This window comes from Ammospiza nelsoni, chromosome 4 (genome assembly GCF_027579445.1).
Source record: "Ammospiza nelsoni isolate bAmmNel1 chromosome 4, bAmmNel1.pri, whole genome shotgun sequence".
In the NCBI taxonomy this organism is placed as follows: Eukaryota; Metazoa; Chordata; class Aves; order Passeriformes; family Passerellidae; genus Ammospiza; species Ammospiza nelsoni.
Window position 1 is genome coordinate 45,462,867 of NC_080636.1, and position 20,885 is coordinate 45,483,751.

The 20,885-nt window shown below is 38.3% G+C and overlaps 2 protein-coding genes across 5 annotated transcripts in view; one reads left to right on the forward strand and one right to left on the reverse strand.

The window, feature by feature from the left end:
- Nucleotides 1-2,282: 2,282 nt before the first annotated feature.
- Nucleotides 2,283-11,830, reverse strand: C4H4orf33 (chromosome 4 C4orf33 homolog). 3 transcript variants are annotated; one of them, XM_059470633.1, is made up of 7 exons: nt 11,778-11,830; nt 8,314-8,511; nt 6,906-6,966; nt 6,807-6,833; nt 6,635-6,686; nt 6,334-6,533; nt 2,283-5,331 (listed from the first exon to the last, which is right to left on the reverse strand). In XM_059470633.1, exons 2-7 carry the CDS (start codon nt 8,492-8,494, stop codon nt 5,232-5,234), a joined length of 621 nt encoding a protein of 206 aa, XP_059326616.1. In that variant the 5' UTR covers nt 8,495-8,511; nt 11,778-11,830; the 3' UTR covers nt 2,283-5,231. The 3 variants fall into 3 exon arrangements, with proteins under 3 accessions (XP_059326616.1, XP_059326615.1, XP_059326617.1); XM_059470632.1 differs by lacking the exon at nt 11,778-11,830 and adding an exon at nt 9,079-9,425; XM_059470634.1 differs by lacking the exons at nt 6,807-6,833; nt 11,778-11,830 and adding an exon at nt 9,079-9,425 and having other exon boundaries at nt 8,314-8,575.
- SCLT1 (sodium channel and clathrin linker 1) overlaps nt 9,533-20,885 on the forward strand; it is a 30,250-nt gene continuing 18,897 nt past the window's right edge. For both annotated transcript variants that reach the window (XM_059470630.1, XM_059470629.1), the window contains exons 1-9: nt 9,533-9,804; nt 13,312-13,379; nt 14,023-14,075; nt 14,895-14,964; nt 15,771-15,826; nt 16,194-16,326; nt 16,992-17,114; nt 18,578-18,622; nt 19,916-19,986. In XM_059470630.1, the coding sequence (XP_059326613.1) occupies nt 13,326-13,379; nt 14,023-14,075; nt 14,895-14,964; nt 15,771-15,826; nt 16,194-16,326; nt 16,992-17,114; nt 18,578-18,622; nt 19,916-19,986 (605 nt within the window). In that variant the 5' untranslated portion in view covers nt 9,533-9,804; nt 13,312-13,325. The remainder of the gene's footprint in view (nt 9,805-13,311; nt 13,380-14,022; nt 14,076-14,894; nt 14,965-15,770; nt 15,827-16,193; nt 16,327-16,991; nt 17,115-18,577; nt 18,623-19,915; nt 19,987-20,885) is intronic.

Consider the following 20,885-nt stretch of genomic DNA (forward strand, 5'->3'; position numbering starts at 1 on the left):
CTACAGTCCCTGGAAGCATTAAAAAAAAAATGTGATTATGGGACATGAGATAGTGGTGAACATGGCAGGGTTAGTTTAAGAGCTGGACTCAATCTCAGAGGTCTCTTCCAGCCTTAACAATTCTATGATTTATGCTGTACTCTCATTCCACCCCATAGAGAGCATGAAGAGAATGAATCTGTTACCAGCAAGACATGTGGAGATTTCCCATTCGCTCTTCATTTATGGTTTCCACTTAGCCTGCAACAGCAAAGTCTGAGCTTCCCAATTCTCTGAATTCTGGCAGCTTTCTGCTTCCACTTCTCACTAGATTTGCTCAGCAAGAGAGTTTTGAGAACATCAGCAAGGAACTCTGCTTTGCCCCCAGCTACTAGCACACAGCTCTAGTATAGCTTGTAAGTAATGAGAAACCACTGCAGGGAATCACAAAACAATTCCTTCAGTTGGGTTTCCAGCTACAAGAGTAGCTGCAGTACTTCCAGCCAACAATCCTTCCAGCACAGTAACCTTTTTGCATAGGTAGATGCCTAAAAAAGAGTAAGGAAGAGAGCACATGCTTATCTTATCACACTCCCAAATTCAAATTTATGCTGAGAGGATTTCTTTAATTTGATTTTATATACTCTAAACCCATCCCTTCATCTTTCTGCCATGTACCTTTCCCAGTCAGCCTCCCACTGAGTCCACAGAACCTTCTCAAGCACACAGTGGCAGCAGAGTAAAGGGAAATATCACCTTGCTCTGCTCCCAGCATGGCTGAAGGCAGCCCCAGCCTGAGCTCCCAATCAAAGGGCATTCCCAATCCCACAACCTGCCCCTGCCAGGCACAAAGAACACTTCCCACTGACAAAGTCAAACCCTGGCAATTCTGCCTGCCAGGGGGGGATTCCTGCTCCCAGCAGATTCTGCAGAGAATTCACCTCTCAAGCTGTGCTCTTCTGAAAAGCTGCTTCACAGAAATTACAAAAAGACTCCTGACAATGTGGACCTCTCACCAAGTCCCAACATTTCATTCCAGAAGTCACAGGAATTTAAGGAGCTACAAGACCACAGTTCTGTCTTCTGACATCATAAAATACCCTCCCTCTGAAACCACTAAATATTTTGCTGAAATTAAAAAGGTTTAAAGCAGATACTTGGCATAAGAGGTTACAGCCTACCCTGTTAACATTTAGGAAACTAATATGCAATTTTAAAACAAGAACCAGTTCTTTAAAGTGCCAGACACTATTAAATATAAATGCTATGGCTTGTATAAGCTATAAAGCACTGAGAAAGTACCAGTTTCCAAACAGTTTCATTTGCTGAAGGAAGCAAACTCAGCAGTAAGAAGTGAACCAATTACATTGCCTAGAATTAGAGATGAATAATTTTGTGACAGCTACTAGTGGCAACAAGATATAAATTTCATTGCCTGCAGAGGCTGAGTTCAAGAGAAATAACTCATTAAATGAAAGGCGAGATTAAATTGGCAACAAATGTGCTCTACAGAGGGAATTTCTGTATTATAAAAAGGTAACATCTGAAAACTACTTTTTTCTCCCCCACTAGAATCTGTTCCATATTCCAAGAAAGCCACTGGACTAGTCTGGCTGGGCTGGTTTCAAAACAGCAGAAAGGACGTGGTAATTTAATTTTACTTGAGTAATGTTTACCTCAGCTATTTTAATAGCTCTGGTCTACCACATTTAAAAATACATTTGTATTTGCAAATACACTACAGAACTGGCAGATCGTATTTACACACACACTTTGGGAGAGTCTACAGCATAATTGCTGAAAAAGAAACAGGAAAATATTTTGGTATGTTCGTAGCCAGTGCAGACACAAACAGTGCCTCCTGATCCATCGCTGGAAAGCCTCCCACAGACCCCCTGCAGCCAAGGCTTCCACTTGTTTAGGAACAGACTAATGAAAACAAGCTTGAACAGAACAGAATTCTCCTGACAATACTAATTTCAGCAGACAGACAAGTAGATGGGCAAAGGCGTAACTGCAATACAGTTTATGATGAGTGTTGTATTGATCTCACTGAGGCTGTTTATATGTTTATACACAGCTGTTTATACAACCTGTGCAAATAAATCAGGCTTAACACAGCTCCCCGTACTTTTGCTGAAGCACTGCTCAGAGACACTGTAGTAAACCAAAGCACTCAACAAAAGAAAAAGAGAAAGGAATCACCAACTAAATAAATGCAGGTTAACTATCAAATTTCAGCATCATTATTCTACAAGTGCCATAATTAAATGCAATGAATTCCACTTTAGAGATTGCCCTGGTACCAGGGAAAAATTCTTTTAAACTTTATGTGCAGCAAATTATGCACTGTGCCATTCACATTTCCAAAGGATTTTTACAGGGTCAGAAATTAAAACACAAAACACTCTGGGCTGTGCCTTTCAGAGGCACAAAACAGCCTTGAAGAAAGGAACTGCAAGCAACATAGTACTTAACATCACATTCAGCAGTAATTTATCATCATGGTGCTGGCCAGTACAAATATCAACTCACTCATGTATCTAATAACTGGAACAGATAAAGCAGGAGTTGTATTAACTACAGCAATCAAAAAATATACAGTCCTGAAAGAAATTAGAGCTTCCTAGTTCTAATATCTGACCTGGCATACCAGAAAAAATATTTTAAAGTTTTCAAAGACACGAGAAAAATTGTACTCCTGTTAAAGGCTTTTGCATCCAAAAAAACCTCAACATGCAGGATCACTACAAGAAATCTTAGAAGCTGAAGTTGCTCCAGCTTTGTGCTAAAGGTACAAATCACTTCTACCAGTAACATTACCATTCAAGTTTTCTATACATAATTTTTTTTACTTTTTTTTTTACTTTTTTTTTTTTACATTTTTTGTATTGAAGAAAACAAATTTTCTATCCCTCTTAAGCCACATTTTTCATGTTGTTTCACTGCAGGTTGTTTGAACCACTGAAGCCTCACCCTTGAAGGGATGCACCACCTCTCACAAAACAGCCTCTATTAAATGAAATAGATTCCTTCAGAATTCAAACCAGCCTTTTTGGAAAGTTTGCCAGAGACTATTCATGACATTTGCAAAAAAAAAATTCAAGCCTGAATAACACAAATCATTTGAACACCAAACAACTACTTTTATACTACAGATTGACTGGCACCTCGTGGAGTTTATCTTCCATTGGTTTTGCCTCAAAAATTACTTTTGAAAATAGCCCTGCAGGAAAGCAAACATCAAAACTGTAACTGCACAGATGACAAGTGTTTCTTGCAACAAAAATGTCTCAAGTAAACCAAAATAAACCAGCATCAGTTTGACTGAAATACCCTTTTTCTAAAGCAAGGATACAGCAAGAAGGAATGGATCTGTAAGGGCGACTAGGCTGGCAGCACCAAGGCACAGTTTAGACAACCTTCTTCTCCCACCTAGTGGCAAGAAGCATAAAGAACAAGGTCTTTGGGAGTGCAAACATAATTTCCACTTTCTGGAGCACCTAGCACTTGCATTTCATACTACAAGGACGATGCTTGATGCTTTTATTTTAAATTACTTATTTGGGGAAAATAATCGATTTCCCTCCAAGTTCATAATTTACATCCAAAGTCAAATGCAAAGCAGTTTGAAGTAGGAATAAACAAGCAAAATAAACATTTTATTTACTATCTTTTACATACAAAGTATCATTCCTCAGAGGAAAGCAACCTTTGTGAGAAAAGCAGTACACCCATTTTGAACCTTTGCACGCAGGTTTTTGACAAAGTCCAAAAGTTTTGCCAAATGGCATTTTGGTTTTGACTAAAACTTTTAAAGCAGCTTTGAGGCATCAATGTCTAAATGATACTTTAATCAATATCTGTTGAATTTTTCATTATTTCAGACTGATGTCATTCTTTAGAAAACTGTACATGGATAGAAGGTAGAAAAGAAGCCAAACAACTGATGGTACAATACTAACAATTTTCAACAGATGGCACTTTACAGCAAGGAACCTATACTGTCTAATTGAAACAGAGCAAATTGGATGGCTGAGTGCACTGACATGCCAAAGTCTGCCACAGGAAAAAAAAACCACAAAAATCTAATATCTTCTAATTTGAAAGCACAGTTCTATAAAACTGAAAGTACAAGGAAGGAATCTAGAGCTAAACAAAGCATGTTAGTTCAGAGTTTATCTCAGATATTAACCACACTGAGATGTTCTCCACAAAGGTCAGATGTTCCCCCCTTCTTCTCAGGCAGAACTTACAGCTAGAGTGAAGCTGAAAGGCAGCAGAGAAAAATGGGACCATCAAAATGTGTTTATTAAATCAGCAGCCACAATCAAGCAGCAGCTGCTAAGCTAGACCAAAAAGAAGGAACATATGATTTGTAAATCTGGTGATGGTTTACAGATTACATGTTGCCACCTAATATTCAATATTGTTAAAATTACTCATGCCCATACACAGAAAATGTACACCTAGAGTATCTCCAGCCTTCAGGGGAATGCCAAAAAAAATTCTCAGACAACTGAGATAAATTCTTGAAGTGATATGACAAGCCTTAGGAAAAAAAACCTGCTTTTGCATGCACACAACTATGCCAAAAGATTTTACTGAGCATGATTTGTCCCAAAATCTTCACCTGAAACACATAAAACCTTTTGTAAATCTATCCTCTGCCCCTAAACACCATCAGGCACTCCACAGAGAGGTCTGTGGGACAGAATAAGTTTCCCCTTTGGCATTAAGCAAGAGAAAACTTCATGCACAGGAACATATAGGAAAGGGCAGTGTTATCCCTCTGGCAGGCCAAGTACTGAGCCTCCAAAATCCATTTTTTCTTCCTCCTGACTGTAAGCAAAAAATCTAGGCACATAAGGATCTCCTTCAGCAGTCAACAAACAAACAAGCAGCAGTTAAAATACAGCAACTAGAGTAAACAAAAAAAATTCAATCCAGGTATTGGCCTTGTCAGACTTCAGAGCTCTCACAAAAGCACAGCTGCAATTTCAGCACATTTTTCTTCCTGCACTGGTAGCAGCAGATTCATCTCTTGCACAGATTAAAAAGTCCAAGCCACTCAGACATTTAGAATCAGCAGATCCACAAGCTTTGCAGCTGATTTTCAGACTGATCCATGATTTTGGTGCCAAGGAAAGCCTTGCTAATCTGGTACCTACAACCTCTGCTCAGAATGAGGAAGTTGTTTCCACACAGCTCCAGCCAACTCCAACACTACAAAAATTTATGCCTCCATCCATTCATTTAGTGAGAGATTTCCATATATCTGATTCAGGCTGCTTCCAGTCTGCTCCTGTTAGTTCTTTCAGGTTCAAGTCTTTGAAAAACTCCAAACGATGACTGCAAACAAAAGAGAAATAAACAAAATCCTAACTTTTGTAGTTATCTGTAAGGGCAAAGACAAACAGAGTAATGATATCAGCAAGGAACAGTCTCTTCACACAATTTCATCTGCTACCAACATCTGAAAAACACAAGGGTTTTTTTGAAAGGGTTAATATAGAAAGAATTCCTTCTGAGAAGGTATTACAGCCATTCTCCAGTGCAATAAAATAAAATAAAAATTTCCATTTGTCACTGAAAACTGATATGCTTCATTAATAATAGCTCAGACTTTTTTTTTTTAATATACAGTTGCAGAAGCTTATTTTTTCTTAAAGGGTAATTTATCTAATATTTATCCTACCATCACTTATGTTGTCTGACAAGTTTCTTAAGAGCTATAGTGTGTTCTCTAGAGCTGGTTCATTTGTACAAAATGCTCAGGAGTAACAGGTTTTACCAGACCATCTCAGCCTCACAGGCAAAGAAAATAAACAGGCTCAAAGCACAATTTAAAAATCCACATTTGCTGTTTTTTCTATTGATATGGGCTATCCTTTAATTTTTTTTTTTTTTTTTTGTTTTTTTGGTTTTTTTTTTGTTTAGTCTGCCTTTACAATTTTTTCCCAGAGCATGGAACCATGTGTAGAGGTGAAAGCTTTCAGAGCAGTAGGCGAGGAGCAGAAGAGATTTACTGGAAAGGTATCTGGTGATATTATCACTAAAACAGCACTCCAGGAAGAGCTGAAGTCAAGAAGGAAACGTAGAACAACCTACCCGTGATTTAGATGAGAAAGGTGATAAAAGCAGATTCCAATGGTACTGAATGTGCCATTTTTTATGCACCTATCATGGAAACCAAGCACTAACTACAGTGCTTTATATGAAGTACAGCACCATGGACCCAGAGCTAAGTAGTATAATAATATTAAGGGCATTCAATCCAAAAACCAGATCAGCTTTTTCAAGTATTCCAACAACAGTGCAGCCCTTTTACAGAAGAGTTTATTTTATGCTTACAAATCTGGTTCCTGTCCTTCCTGCACTTGGTGTGGAGGCACAGGATAAAGTGCTTCATATTTTCTCTCCTCTCCCGAGCCATGAATTGCAAATGCATTGAACTTGTCAGTGCATGGTGGGAAATAACTCCAAGGGAGAAGAGCTTTACCCTCCCATCTGGTTTCCATTCTGGTCACCTCAAACTCCAAAGGAAGTTGTTCCTGTTAAAGGAGGAGAAAAAAAATTAAATAAGAGGTATTGACTATCTTTGGATGAGGAAGTAGTTAAATAAAAGTCATTATGAATGTACTTGAGCACTTACTTTCCATGCTTTTCTTCTGCCAGAAAGCAGCAGCAGTAAGTACTGCCCATGGCTGTCAAAGAATCAGAGCACAGTTTTCCTAAAATTATGTCAAGTTATTAGTGCATTATAGCACCACAAATACGTACAGTCCCCATACTGAGCCAGCTGCTGTGCCTAGCCCCCCTCATACCATACATGTGTCTCACAAGCATCAGAACTGCAAGTGTAAAAAAAAATAAAAAATAAAACCCCAAGTTAACTTTTGGGATTTTATCAGTGCTGCACTTACGGACACAGCTCAACTTCCAAATACTGCTCACTTCTGTCACTCAGAAAGAATGCTTCTACAACTGAAAAAAAAAAAAAACAAATCAAAACAAGAAAATTTAACAAAAACAAACAAACAAGCTGTCAAGTGTTTTATATTAACTATTCCGTAACATCCTGAGATCTTCATATCCCACTAATACAACTCAGCTTTCATGGGTTTTGACTATGCCATGCCAGAGCCTGACTCACTACTGACACATACACAGTAGCTACAAACCAAATATTCAAAATGCTGTGCCACAATTCCAGCTTCAGGAGCTCTTCTCTTCAATTGCTGTGATCACAAAGAGCTTTATAAAGTGCTGCACTGACTTGATTATCTTTACAAATTCCAGTTTTGAAAACACTTAGCTTGATGCAGCAGGGAAAGGAAATAGACGGGAAATAGACTCACACATTCAGAGCAGGGCACACACCCTGTAACTAAAACTGTTAAATCTCCAAAATAATAAGAAAGCACTTAGCTCTTCAATGGTTTTTCCCTGTAGAGGGATATTTTGGATAGAGGATTACTGTTCCAGGTGTACTTGAAAGCTGCATATGACATTAGAATCACATTTCAGGAACACAGAATAGAACTACAATGTGTTTCTCATGTAAAATTACAACAGTGTTTCTGACAGCAATGACATTATTAGAAAATTTCAGTTTGAATTATGATATTACTGATATATTTATTTTTACTTAAGCATATTTATTATAATAACACCAAAGAGAATTTTAGTAGAGTTTGAATCAGAAGAGCTCGAATCAGAAGAGCTCAATAATCAGGATGTGAGGAACTGCTAGAAATATTAAATTCTTGCAATACTGAAAGCAATGGGTAAAAGTGACAGTATGGACAGGAAAGGAGAAAACACCCAGCACTACCATGAGAGTTTTCCCTATTTCATTTAGGTACAATTTGAACTGCATTTCATGAGGTGTAATTTCTGCGTTTCACACCTTCCTATTCCTCTAAGGAACGCTGGAAAAATTATTAAAACACTCCACTTCTTAAAGCAGAAGTCAAATCGATCTTTAGGATTTCACTTCTCCTTCCACAAAGGCTTTTAAATCTATATATATAAACCACAAAATTATTTTGATACTTAAATATGTCAAGCCTCTGATAGTTCACAAGCTGCATCAGTAACTCAAAACCTAAGTTTGAGTGCATATACTATTGACAGGATCAGGAAGTCAACTTCAAAATCATTGAAATCAACACAGATTACTGAACTCCAGTTTTGGGGTTGTTTTGAAAAAAAAAAAAAAAGAATTATCACAGATTGAGAAGTCACTTTAAAAAAGACCAGGCATATGAAATACAGAGAAAGATCAGTGCCTACAGAAATCAGATATATTTGCAGAAGAGTTACGCTTACCCTCATAGTCCCAGAGCCCACCAAAAGGTTTCCCTGGCTCTCCGGGAGGAGCTGGAGGCTCATTAAAGAAAGGAGCCCGAATTTCCATCAGCAATCCTGCATTATCCGGCCTCAGCCCAATTGAAACCGGCTCGTGGCTCACAGGCAAACCATCCCAGGTGTGCTCAATGAGGAATTCCATCTTCGGGTACTACACAGCTGAAGAAGAAAAATTCTGTCAAAGAAGATCTCAGATTCCACCTCGGCATGAATTGCCCTTTGGCTGCCCAGGAAAAAAAAAAAGAACACACACTTTGGTCAATTACCAAATCACGTTTGTAAACATCAGAACTGAAACAAACTAGCTCTGTAACAAAAAAACCTAACAGTGTTACCTATCTGTAACAACATAGTTACATAAATGCCGTTTCTCATAGCGTTTATACCTGCAGGGTTACAAATTACACTGACATCTCGTAAAGCTTAAGGCTTTTCACACATACATCTAAATAAATACCTTCCAAAACCACCAGAAATATTAAACAAGAGGACAGATAAAACAAAACGGCCTCCACTACATAATTTAGAGGATTTGCTAACATCAGAAAAACAGACTGAGAGGAAAACTTTTAATGTTTGAGACACAAGGAAATGAAACAACTAGTTCGAGCTTTCATTTGCAGTCATTGCCATCCAGCCTTTCCTTAAACACCTCCAGGGACAGTGTGTGGCTCGTTCCAAAGCCGAATCACTATTTTTATAAAGAAATTACTCCTAAAGTCCAACCTGGGCTGTGTCCTCTCCTCCTGCCGCCGGTTCCCCGGGAGCAGCGGCCGCTCCCGCCTGCCCACAGCCCCCGGCGGGCAGAGCTCTGCTGCTCCGGCCACAGCCCGATTGTCTTCGCGAAGGGAAATTTAAGCGCCGACGGGAGCTTTAACCAGCGAAGGGAAGTTTAAAAGCCCATCTTTAACCCACAGCAAGCAGACAACCCCCCGCAAACAGAGTTTAACGAGGCGTTCCTCCCACCCGGCCCCAGGGCCCCGCCATGGCCGCTCCCCACGTGACGGGGGCGGCGCTGCCGACCCGGAGAGAGAGGCCGGGCCTGGCCCGGCCCTCAGCGGTTGTGAGGCTGTTCCACGGGGCCCTGGAGCGGCTGTGGCTCCGCTGGTACCGGGGCTGCCTCCTTACCGAGCGGGCTCTGGGAGGAGCGGAGGGGCGGCTCTGCCCGCTGCCCCCGCCCCGCGGCCCCGGCGGCTGAGGGGAGCGCGTCCCGCCCTCAGCGCCAGCGAGCTCCAGCCGCCTTCCCTCCCTCCGGTACCGCTTTGGCTTTCCTTCCATCCCCCGGCACTGCTCTGGGTCTTCTTTCCATCCTCCGGTACCGCTTTGGCTTTCCTTCCCTCCTCCGGCACTGCTCCGGGTTTCCTTCCCTCCTCCCCAGCCGGACAAGCGGCCTCTTCCCCCCGGGGCTTCGTGCCGTTTTCTCGGGGAAAGCCGGGAGCGAGGCGCGGCCGGGTGAGTGCAGGCAACGAGGGTTTAAATTCGCTGCCAGTGTGAAGGTTTTGAAGGTTTGCGTTCCGTAGGTTTCCGCAGTGAGGGGAGTGCTTTTAGTTAGCGAAACCGCAGCAATTAAAACGGCTAATGAGGTGATGGCCAAAAGCACGTGTTTTTGTAGGAATGGCTCTTTGGTAATTGTGAAAAACGCCAAGCACTTGCTTTTTAAAAAAATTTTGAAATTTTAGTAGTAATAAAATGGTTATAAAAAGAGTGATACAATTAGAGTAATAGTAATTTTGACAATTTGAATTAGGACAATATGAGACAATAGAACCAAAGAGTTACGGACGTCCGGGTACCTCTTTCTGGGCTAAATAAGCCCAAAAAATGATCCACGTTAACAAAGTATTAACTCTTAAAAACAACAACCGGTTGCATATTCATACACCTCATGCATGATGGATAAATTCCATTCAAACACAGGATTCTGTCTGGGCAGTGTCAACTTCTTCCTCTGAACCCTGACAGCGCCTTCAAGGCAGGAAAAAGTTCGGTTCTTCTGATAAGAGAGCAATAAATTATTTTTCTCTGAAAGATTCAGGTGTCCTGTGGCTGCTGTCTCGCTGCAAGTCCTTTCTTTAAAAAAAAAAGGATCCTACATGGCATAGTTTCTATTTTAACATTTTGTTACAACCTACAACTATATTTAACACACTAGTTCAAAAAATTAATACAGCATAACTTTCTAACACAACACATATAATATTCATTTTAATATTTGAGAAAAGCCAGTCAAAATATGCATTTTTCACAGTAATGAAACCACAGTGTGAAAAATTCACGTTTTATGATTGGCTTTTTGCAAATATTAAAATGAATATTATATGTGTTGTGTTAGAAAGTTATGCTGTATTAATTTTTTTAAGTAGTGGTTTAGGTTATATTATAATGTTAAAATAGAAACTGTATATGTGAGGGTTTTTTTAAAGAAAGGATTGAGGTACTTGCACTGAGCTAGCAGCCAGAGGACACCTAAATCTTGCAGAGAAAATTTATTTATTGCTCCATTATCAGAAGAAACAAACTTCTTCCTGCCTTGCTCAGCTCTGAAGACACTCTCAGGATTAAGAGGAAGAAAGTGACACTGCCCAGACAGAATTCTGTGTTTGAATGGAATTTATGTATCATGGATGAGGTGTATAAATATGTTTTATAAACAACAGGTTATTGTTTTTAAGGGTTAATCCTCTGTTAATGTGCATCCTTTTTCAGGCTTATCTTGCCCAGAAAAAGGTACTCAGACTACCTGTACCTATTTGTTCTTATTGTCCTAATCACAATTGTCCAAATTATTATTACTCTAATTATATTGCTATTTTTATAACCATTTTATTATTATTAAACTTCTAAAGTTTTAAAACAAGTGATTGGCATTTCCTACACTTTAGAAAGCTCTCTTGCCAATTATTCACAAAATTTGCTTTACAGATTAAAACTGGTATTTTTAATTATGTGTTACTTGATGGATTTAATACGACTTAATCAGAGTACATCTGAGTTAGCAACAAAATAACTGGCCAAACAAATTTGCATCTGCTGAGTTTATATTCCTGGGAGTTGGAGATGGGGTAGGAACTTTGTCCCAAGGAATGTCCCTGTCCCCAAGGAATGCTGCAGGAAAACTTGCAGCACAGCAGCAGCAGGTCACAGTGCATGCAGTGTGGCAGCTCCATCACTCAGACCTCAGAATTCTACTGGGTACCAAGCTCCACATGCTAGCAAAGGTGAAAAGCCAACTTTTGATTCCAAGGACAGCAGAAAAGCTTCTGTCTGAGATAACACAGTCATCCTGGTTCAAAAATCCATATCTTTCTTGGGCTTTGCAAGAGTCCTTATTATCCTGTAGCATGAAACAATTATACTTTTTCAAATATTAGAACATTGCTGTTGTCACTATATTACAAAGGTTCCATACCCTCAGAGTTCCATACCTCCTTGATGTTTCTCACAGGCAGCTCCTCTGAGCACTGACTGTCCCTGCTCCTTGCAGCAGCCATCTGGCTCCAGTTCCCACCAATCCACTCTTTTATACCACTGCTCTTGTTGGCCACAGGTGTGGCCTGTTAACATCAGGCCTGCTCCTAATCTTTAGTAATTAGCTCAGCTGCAACTCCTTAATGGGGTAAGATTCCATTCTATTCCGTTCTATGCTTACTTTATTTACTTATATTCTATGCCCCTACATGTTGCCTTTTCATATATATTTCTTTTGGCTGTAGCTTCTTTTGTACGTCTTTGGAATCTAAGTAGAACTCAGACTAAATTCACTGTGAGATCACAGAATAATTAGGTTGGAAGAGACCTCTAAGATCATTGAGTCCAACCCATGCCCTAACACCTTAGCCAGACTATAGCACCAAGTGTCATGTCCAGTCTATTTTTAAACACATCCAGAGATTCTACCACCTCCCTGGGAAGAGCATTCCAGTACTTTATTATTCTTTAATAAAATTTAAATTATTAATTAAAATTTTTCCCTTTCCTATCAAAGAGTTTAATTTATTTTTTTTTTAATATATTTATACATTTTCACAGGACAAGATTTGAAGTTGCCTTCAATGCCAGCTGAGCCCCCAAGTTATTTTAGGCCTACTCTGAGCCTGATGCATGGATTAATGTTTCTCTTTCTTCACAAATGTAAAATCAAAGTTGTAAAACACTGAATGTGTGTAATGCATCTGAAATGAGATTCTCTAACCAGTATTATACTTAATGTTGTAGAGTATTTGTCATGTTAAATATGTAGCTGTAAAGAAGGTTGAATTTTACCTGAATTCTTTTTGAAATATTAATAGCCAGACCTACAAATAATAATCCTCCATTCCATTCCATTCCATACTTTTGTGGTAAATGCTGAACTTTTTTCAGAATGTATTTAATGCTTTACTGTTGGAAGTGAATTTCTATAAGTGTTTAAAATCTGTCCCTTTTTGCACCTGTAGCTTGCAAGGGCAGCAACTTTCCCCTTGTCTTTCCTGGCATTCCTTTGCTGTTATCTCCTTTCTGTGCCCACTGTTTTTTTCCTATATCCTCCTTTAGAAGTTTAGAACTAGTAAAAAAAACCATGGGATGTGTAGCAAGAAAAATAGGCAAGAAGTTGTTTAAATCAAAATACAGCCATTGCATTCCCAACGTGTTTTTCCTTCTTTCTTACCCATTCCAGTTACAAAAGTGTTACTCAGATTCTTACAAAACAGAGCAAAAAATAATTCTTAAAGAAAACTGAATATAACAGGAATGGAATTCAGTAGTAGTAGTAGTAGTAGTAGTAGTAGTAGTACAGTTCCTATAGGTTTTTTTTAAGTATTTTTTTAAACAGTTGTGCTAAATAGAAGGATTTTAGAAATTTTTTTTTTTTTTGCCCTTGAAGCATTATATTGTTAAACATATTTCTGACTGCCAGTCCCATTTATTTAGATTGAGGCCTGTGTTATAGCCATGATTCTCAAATGTGCTGTTTTTCAGATCAGAGGCTAAAAATGGCACTTGGACACTGTGAAACTAGTGAGATTCTGGGAATTACTGCTGAGCAGGTATGGGAACTCAGGCAAGGAAGTAGTAAAAAATTTTTTGATTGTGTTTTGTGATAAGCAACTTTCCAAATATGGAGCACAGCTCACTTCAGGGTTGTTTGGCCCTGTTTTGGGTCCTTCATACAACAGAGCAACAACAGAAAAAACTGCCCTAACAATGGATTGTGGTATTTTTGGTGCATTTCTGAAAGTTTTATCCCTGAAAGAGCACCTGATTTGTAATTCTGTACACTACTTCACTTTTCTAAGAGATTGGCCTCATGTTGAGGTAGCTTTTTGTGCTGGGTACCCTAAGCCTGTCTGAAAGCTTGTGCAGAAGCTCTGGCTTCAGTGCTTTCCTGATGCTGAGATGCATGGAAATGAACCAAGCTCTTACACAAACTCATGATTGTTCTTTTAAGATTGAGTTGATTTTCCCTCAGATGTAATTATGCTTGAAATCAAAGCATGTCCAGGAAAAAAAATATTATTATTTTTTCATATTGGGACAGCACTCAAGGTTTTTTGAACATAAACCTGAAAGTAATTCTGTGGCATATTGTGTGCAAATTACAGTACAGACAGTTTTGGGTTTCATATGAAAGTTTAAGAACACATACATTTATGTGCAATTACTAATGATTAAATTATTACTCCATTACAGGAGCATGCCCTTGGTGGTGATGGCACATCAGGATCCAGGATGATGGACCAAAGGTAACTGATTCCAAGTGATAAATGGGAATGCTGCAGTGTAGTTGAAGGAAATTGTCATGTGCTCACAGGAGTGTACATATCCAGGTGAACTAGGTCCTGTATACATGTGTCTGTAGAGGTGTTACTGTAAAAGTTCTTTCTAGGTGGTATTGTGTTTATTCAGTAAATTAAATTACTGACTTTACTGCCACAAGCTGTAAAATAAAGGATGAGAGATGAATGAAGGGATTTCTAGTCCAAGTTTTGAGAGAATAAACAAAAGTTGTGGTAAGACTGCACAGATCTAGGTAACACAGGTAACTGCTGTCTGTTGAAATTGGGGGATGTGTTTAAAAATTTTTTTTGGTACTCTTCGACTGACAGTTGTCTATCAGTAAATGGTTTCATGATCACTGTAATTTACTCTTACAAAAATAACCTAGCTTTTCTTCTTAGCTTTTAATATAGAATTTTCAGAGAACTGCTAGCAGTTATGAAAATGTTAGGAGGGAGAATGTATAGAAGTAGAACTACAGTGTTCTGCATTGTAGTCTAGTCTTTTAATATTTGGGATTCTGTGTGACCCAATGAAATATTAATATTGTATTAATGGTCATTTATAATATCCCATTATATGTTCTATTTCTGCTATCTAGAAGCCTTGTTGTTAATAATCATTATTTAAAAGTAGTGATTAAATTTGTTCATTTGATTCTGAAACTCAAGAAAAGTGACTGCTCTGTTCTGGGCTCTAGATTAAAAATTCTTTAAAACTAGTTAATTATCAGAGCAGTTCAGCATTTCCAAAACTTATTCTGATCATATTTTTCAACTTCTTAGCTTGTCAGCTCTCATCACAGAGTATGGAAGACAGGTGGAGGAAATGAGAGAGCAGCTGCAGCTTTATCAGGTATGGGCATTCCCTACATTTCAGACTGGAAATTTCTCCTTTTAGTGAATATATGGGCACTACTTTTTGTCATGCTTCACAAAGCTGCTGGACTGCAGGCTGCCTCAAGGGGATGAATGGAGAGCTTCTGTGAAAAGCTGGGAGATTGTCCAAATTGCAACAGTGTCATCCTGGGGGTTGAGGTGGGATCCATCTTGCTTTCACATGACTGAAAATATAAGTGATATTGAAACTTATGGTACACAGAAAGCAATTTTTGCTTGTGATCTTCATGCAGAAGTTCCACACTGCTTTTGGTTTAATGCATTTAATTGGTTTGATCTGTCCATCATGAGGATTTTGCAAATAGTCTTGCAGCTTGATCAGTTTCAGGAGGGAACAGAAGCGCTATGGCTTCCTTGCACTAGTAAACAAAACAGCCGGTTTGGTCCATATAACTGGAGTTTCTCCTCAGTGAATTGCTAAACTTTCATCAAATGCTTGCAGCATAAAAGATGAGTTATCCACTCTACGCCTAAAAACTTGAGTTAATTAAAAATCAATCTGTAAGAGCCCTAAGACTTTCAAAAGGTTAAGTTTAATGTCTGTAATAACTAATAAATTCTGAGGTGTAACAGGACTTGGCAGCCATGAAATTCAAGTGGCATCCTGTGACTTGCCTTAAAAAATCAATTGACTTTCATTTCCTGTATTGTGCTGGATTAAATTGTCCATCTTTTACAATGTCAGTCAGAAATACAGAATTGACAGTGTTACCAGAGTTTGTGTTACTTAAATGACTGCTAACTCTTGAATGTCTGTATCAGGCACAAATGGGTGGGATGAAGAAAAAATTGGAAGAAGTCACCAAGGAAAATGAAAGGTAAATAATTGCACTGCCATGTTGCTGCTGCCATTTCTCATGATTTCTAAACATTAAAAGCTTTTTTTCCCTAGGACCTTGATATCTTTGAAATCTTCTACTTAGTAAATTCAGGAGCCTAACATTAGAGTTTTGAAGTGCTCATACAGGTTACAGCACCAGGTAGAGGAGATGTTACCATGTCACTAAAAGACCTAGATGTGACGCTATCTCAAACTGTCCATTTTGTTTATAGAACATAATTGACTATATTTAAATTTGACTTGGAAGGAAGTAAAACGTACAGATGGAAGGCACAGTATATTTCAGTTGTTAAAAAATCCCTTTTAAAGAAATACCTTGCTGAACTTAGTTCTTTGAATTTCAGGCTGCATGCAGAGTTGAAAGAGCCTCTTGAGAAGCAACTGCAGGCTCTTCCTTTTGTGCATCTGGAAACTGATATTCCTGCAGATGAAGGCACAGTGAGAACCCTCCAAGAGGAGCTACGTGTGGCAAAGCAAGTGTGTGAGATGAGACATTTATTTTCTTTTATTTCTCTTGTTGTGCCTTGGCAGATTAGGGGAGGCTGTTTTACTTTTTGATTCAGAAATCATTTAGGCAGAGTTCCTTGAGGCTGTGTTGAGCCCCTCTTGAGCTCAAAGATTGAAGAAGCTTCTTTCCTAGATTCATAAAATAATTTTTAATATTAATTTGTGTCAGTAATTTTATCATCTGTAAGTCAAATGCGTGATCAGCAACTCATGAAATATTTTGTTCAATTCAAGCTTTTTGTAGCAACTTGTCATTTAATCAAAACTATTGTAATGAGATATGAGGAGGGAAGTGTGGGATGTAGAAAATAGTATCTAAATGTAAAAGTACAAGTGAATTTTGTTCAGTTTATTACAATATATCAATTGAATTTTGGTATTTGAATAGTGTCTATACTGCAGGCCTACCTTAAAGACCTGTGAAAGTTTGAACTCTTCAAAGAAAAGGCAACTGGAAGTGGAATTTCAACTTCCAAGCATCTGTTTCTCTGCACTTGAATTTAAATTTTAAAATAATATGTGCAGAGAAAAGTATAGTAATGGCATTTCTTCACAACAGAAGTTAAGACCTGTCTTTTTAGCCAATGCCAGGTGAAGACAAAGGTGCTGTGATAGAATATTTTTCTGTAAATTAGGAGAGAGACCAAGCAGTGGAGCGCTGGCAGACGCTGTCCCAGGAGCACGACCGGCTTCAGCAGCAGTACCAGGAGCGCCTGACCAGAACACACCTTCTCATAGCTGAGAGGAAAAAGCAGAGTGTAATTCTCATTTCTTTTTGTTCTTTTTTTCTTTTTCATGTACATATATGTGTGTGCACAAAATGTGCACGTGCATATAAATAATCCTGTGTTTGAATTGCACGGTCGGAAATCTTCAGGATTGGTGAAACATATGGAAAAGCTGCTTAAGATTTCTGAGTTCTGAGGGGAAAGTCTTTCTGTATCTGTTGTCCTTTGAATAGCTGGAAAAGCAGTCACCCTTTCTTGCTGTTATTCATTAAAGAAGTAAACAGGTGAAAAAATTAAGTTCACTAATCTTTGTCTAATGCTAGCTTGTGTTTAGCAGCCTGTTTCTCTTCTGCTGAGTCTGGGGAAGGCCTTTCAGGAAATTCTTAGAAAAGTTGTTCTGCTCTGATGAGCTGTGTAAAGATGCTAAGTGTGTGAAGAACTAATAGAAACTTTTATGTACTTTGCTACATGTATTCCTAGGAGAGAATGTACAAATTATTTTAATATTTCCTCTCTATTTTCAAACACACTTGACTTGTGGGCACAGCTACAGCTCACCTCAGAAATATTTTTTTACTGATTTTTGGTTTTTTGTGGTGTTAAGTTCACCTTGGTAGTGTGATCCTTTCTGAGAAAAAGGGTAAGTGTCTGTGCAGCTGTTGTACTCTGTCAAATTTCATAATTATTTCAAGGAGTAGTTAAGAGGACTCTGATCTTTGTGTAGTTCCAAATTCCTGCTCCTGTTTCTTCTATTAATTATTTTTTTGTGTTGCATCTTCAGGTACTAATAACATACACAGTAGAGTATAGAGAGCCATTGGTAGCTGTTGTAGGGTTTCCAGATTCCATTCCTTATTAGTAACTAAATTTTTGGTGCATTGTAATTCCACCTTGACAAGAACGAGGCTAAACAGCCTTTTATTCTTAAACATCTCCCAGAGAAAACAGCTCTCCAGTTAAATAAACTTTTATTTTAGGTTTAGCTTTCAATGAAGGAGCAGCAAACAGCTGTCAGAGGTAAATAGAAATAGGTAAGATCAAGTAGAATTGGAGTTGACAGAAGGCAAGGAGGAGAGGGGACATCATAAGGACTGTATGGCAAAGAACAAATTAAAATGTCCATAACAGGCATTTTTTAATTAGTGGGTGCAAAGTCTGTTAGTTTGCTTAGCAAAACTGCTTGTAGTAGCACCACAGTCTGTGTGACTCTTTAAAAGCATTGTTCATGTGTCCCTTCATGTTTTCATAGTAAGTGCATGTGAGGTTTGGAGGGAGGCAGTTTGTGACCCAGGAAAAATTAGATAGATAATTCAGTAGGAAATCTAATTTCATGGGGTATGAAGACAATCTAGCTGAAATCTATGAAAACACACTGAATTTCCTGCTACATGTATAGGGGTTTTTTATAATGTTTTCAGGTGACAACGAAGCTTTCTAATTATTCACTTCTTCTCACTGTAATAATGATAAGAAACTCTGAATTCTCTTTTTAGGATCAGCTGAGTAGCATCCAGCAGCTGACTCGCCAACTGCACGTGGTGAGTAAAACCTTCTGAACAGTGAATTAGTAATTTCTTTATTTTCCTAATAGACCCTCAGAGTACAAAACCACAGCAAAAAGGCCTTCACACATACCTGGTGCCACTCAAATTTGCAGACTTCACTCAGAATTACAGCATGTGGCTAGTGTACTTCACACGTGTCTTCACAAAGGAGACATTTCTTTCAATTATGCCCTCTTGCATATGCTCTGTCTGGCACATTTTTATCCATTCCTGTTTTGGTACTGCTGTCTTCAGTGTCTTTGTCACCTTTCTGCACATTTTGCTGAGCTCTAATAACCTTCCAGTGCTTTATCCACATCCTTACACTGTGAGACTTCTTAGTTAAGCTTTAGCTTAGGCCTTCCAAAATTGACAAGCAGTTCTAATAGAATCTCTCCAGTAGTTTTTTGTTGAAAAATTGAGGTGAAAGAAGGGGTGAGGTTTTTGACTGGGCAGTTTGTTTTTGATTCCTGTATGATTTTTTTTGAGTGTTTGTTTTGAATACTGGCAAAAAGACTCCTAACCTACTCTAACAGTCTAATCTTGTTTTTATCACTGAAATCTTTTTTTCTCACATCAGAGAAAAGAGTTAATACAATATTTAAGATAAAGATAATCCATTTGTTTGCATTATCCCAAAAACATTTGGCACCATCTGCTACCAAAGGCATAAAGATGTCATGGGATAAAGCATGAAGCCCTTTTTTTGAACTAACAAACTGAAAAATAGGAAGTGAGGAGACATGTTAATTAGTGACATTTTTTATTGTGGTAAAACAGCTGTGTTTCCTAGATGTGCTCAGGTTGGAATTGTTCAGCATATTTATCCATGCTCTGGAAATGAGATTCAGTATTGAGGCAAGTGTTCACTGCTGATGTTAAAATACTTAGGGTAGTCAAAACTGAAGTACACTGCAGAAATTTGCAGAAAGATCTCATTGATTATCTGAGTTCATTTCATCTGATATTTTGTTGTTTTTAGTGAAACCAAAATAATAGATCTGGGCAAGATGAGGTTTTTACTTTAAGTACTCTGTGGTGGTCTTGAAATGAAGTGTTAGCACTCAGATATTTTAGAAGTAGCAAGTGCTTGAAAACAATTCTTAGCAACAGTCAAAAAAGCAAGAAGAACATTAGCAGTTAATAGGTGAGAGGGAAGAAAAGGAGAATATTGTGCATTTTGAGTGCTGCCTGCCATTGTGGCCATCTTTACTATATCGGTGTAAGGCATGTGTAACATTTTCAATGCTATAGTGAACATCTTACAAATCTCTCTTTATTTTGCAGACCAATCAGCAGTTTCTGAAAACTGTGACAGAGCAAGATGTGGAACTAGAGCAGCTACGAAAACAGCTGAGGTATAAAGCAGGCAGATTAAAAAAATAATGAACATCTTTTCTGGAGCTTTTCCTGACCTGCTGCTGTGCCATGGGCCTTGTTTGTACTGCAAGCTAATTTCACCCTCACAGTTAAAATGGCTTCAGTAGCTGTTTCTGAAGTTTGCCAGACATCATTAGTGTTATATATGGTAACATATTTCCAGTTAGTGTTGTTTGGTCCAGCTTTTCCCTGAAACAGTCAACATTTGACCTTTGATTTAAAAGAAAAATTGTCAGTATCACATCACAACTAATTCTGAAGATAGGCTTTCATTAGAATACAGTTTGCTCAAAAGCCAGTTATGTGGTTGCTCATTACAGTTCTGAAATTTGTATGTTCAAACAAGCTTCCAAGTTTTAATTTTTTTAATAAAATTTCCTTTCACTTCTTATCAATAAAGAGCTCTAAACCTCAGGTTCTGTGGAAGTTAAAGGCAAAAGAAGTGTTAATTACATTCCTGAAGTATATCAAGAGAAAGGAGAAATAATACCTGTGACAAAATTTCATAATTATTTGTGTTTACAGCTCAAGTCTATTCAATGCCAGTTTACTGTGTCTCTCTTCTCTTTTAGCTGGTGATGGTTGATGTCAAATTAAAATTTTATTTCATTCAACAGTGGATTTATGAACTGAGAGTAAAATAAGCAATTCAGTCATTATCCATCTCTAGTTACAGACACTGGTACATGCTCACCTTCCTCTCAGATCAGCCTGAAGTCCTTGCACCCCTAAAACCAGTTTTTTACTCCCAAAGTTAATGGCAGCAGCTCAGTCTGACCCTAGAAATTGCTGCAGTGTTTCTCCAGGAAGTCTGGAATATTTTCACCAGCTGCTTCTATAACATGAAGATGTAATCTGCATGGATTATATAACATAT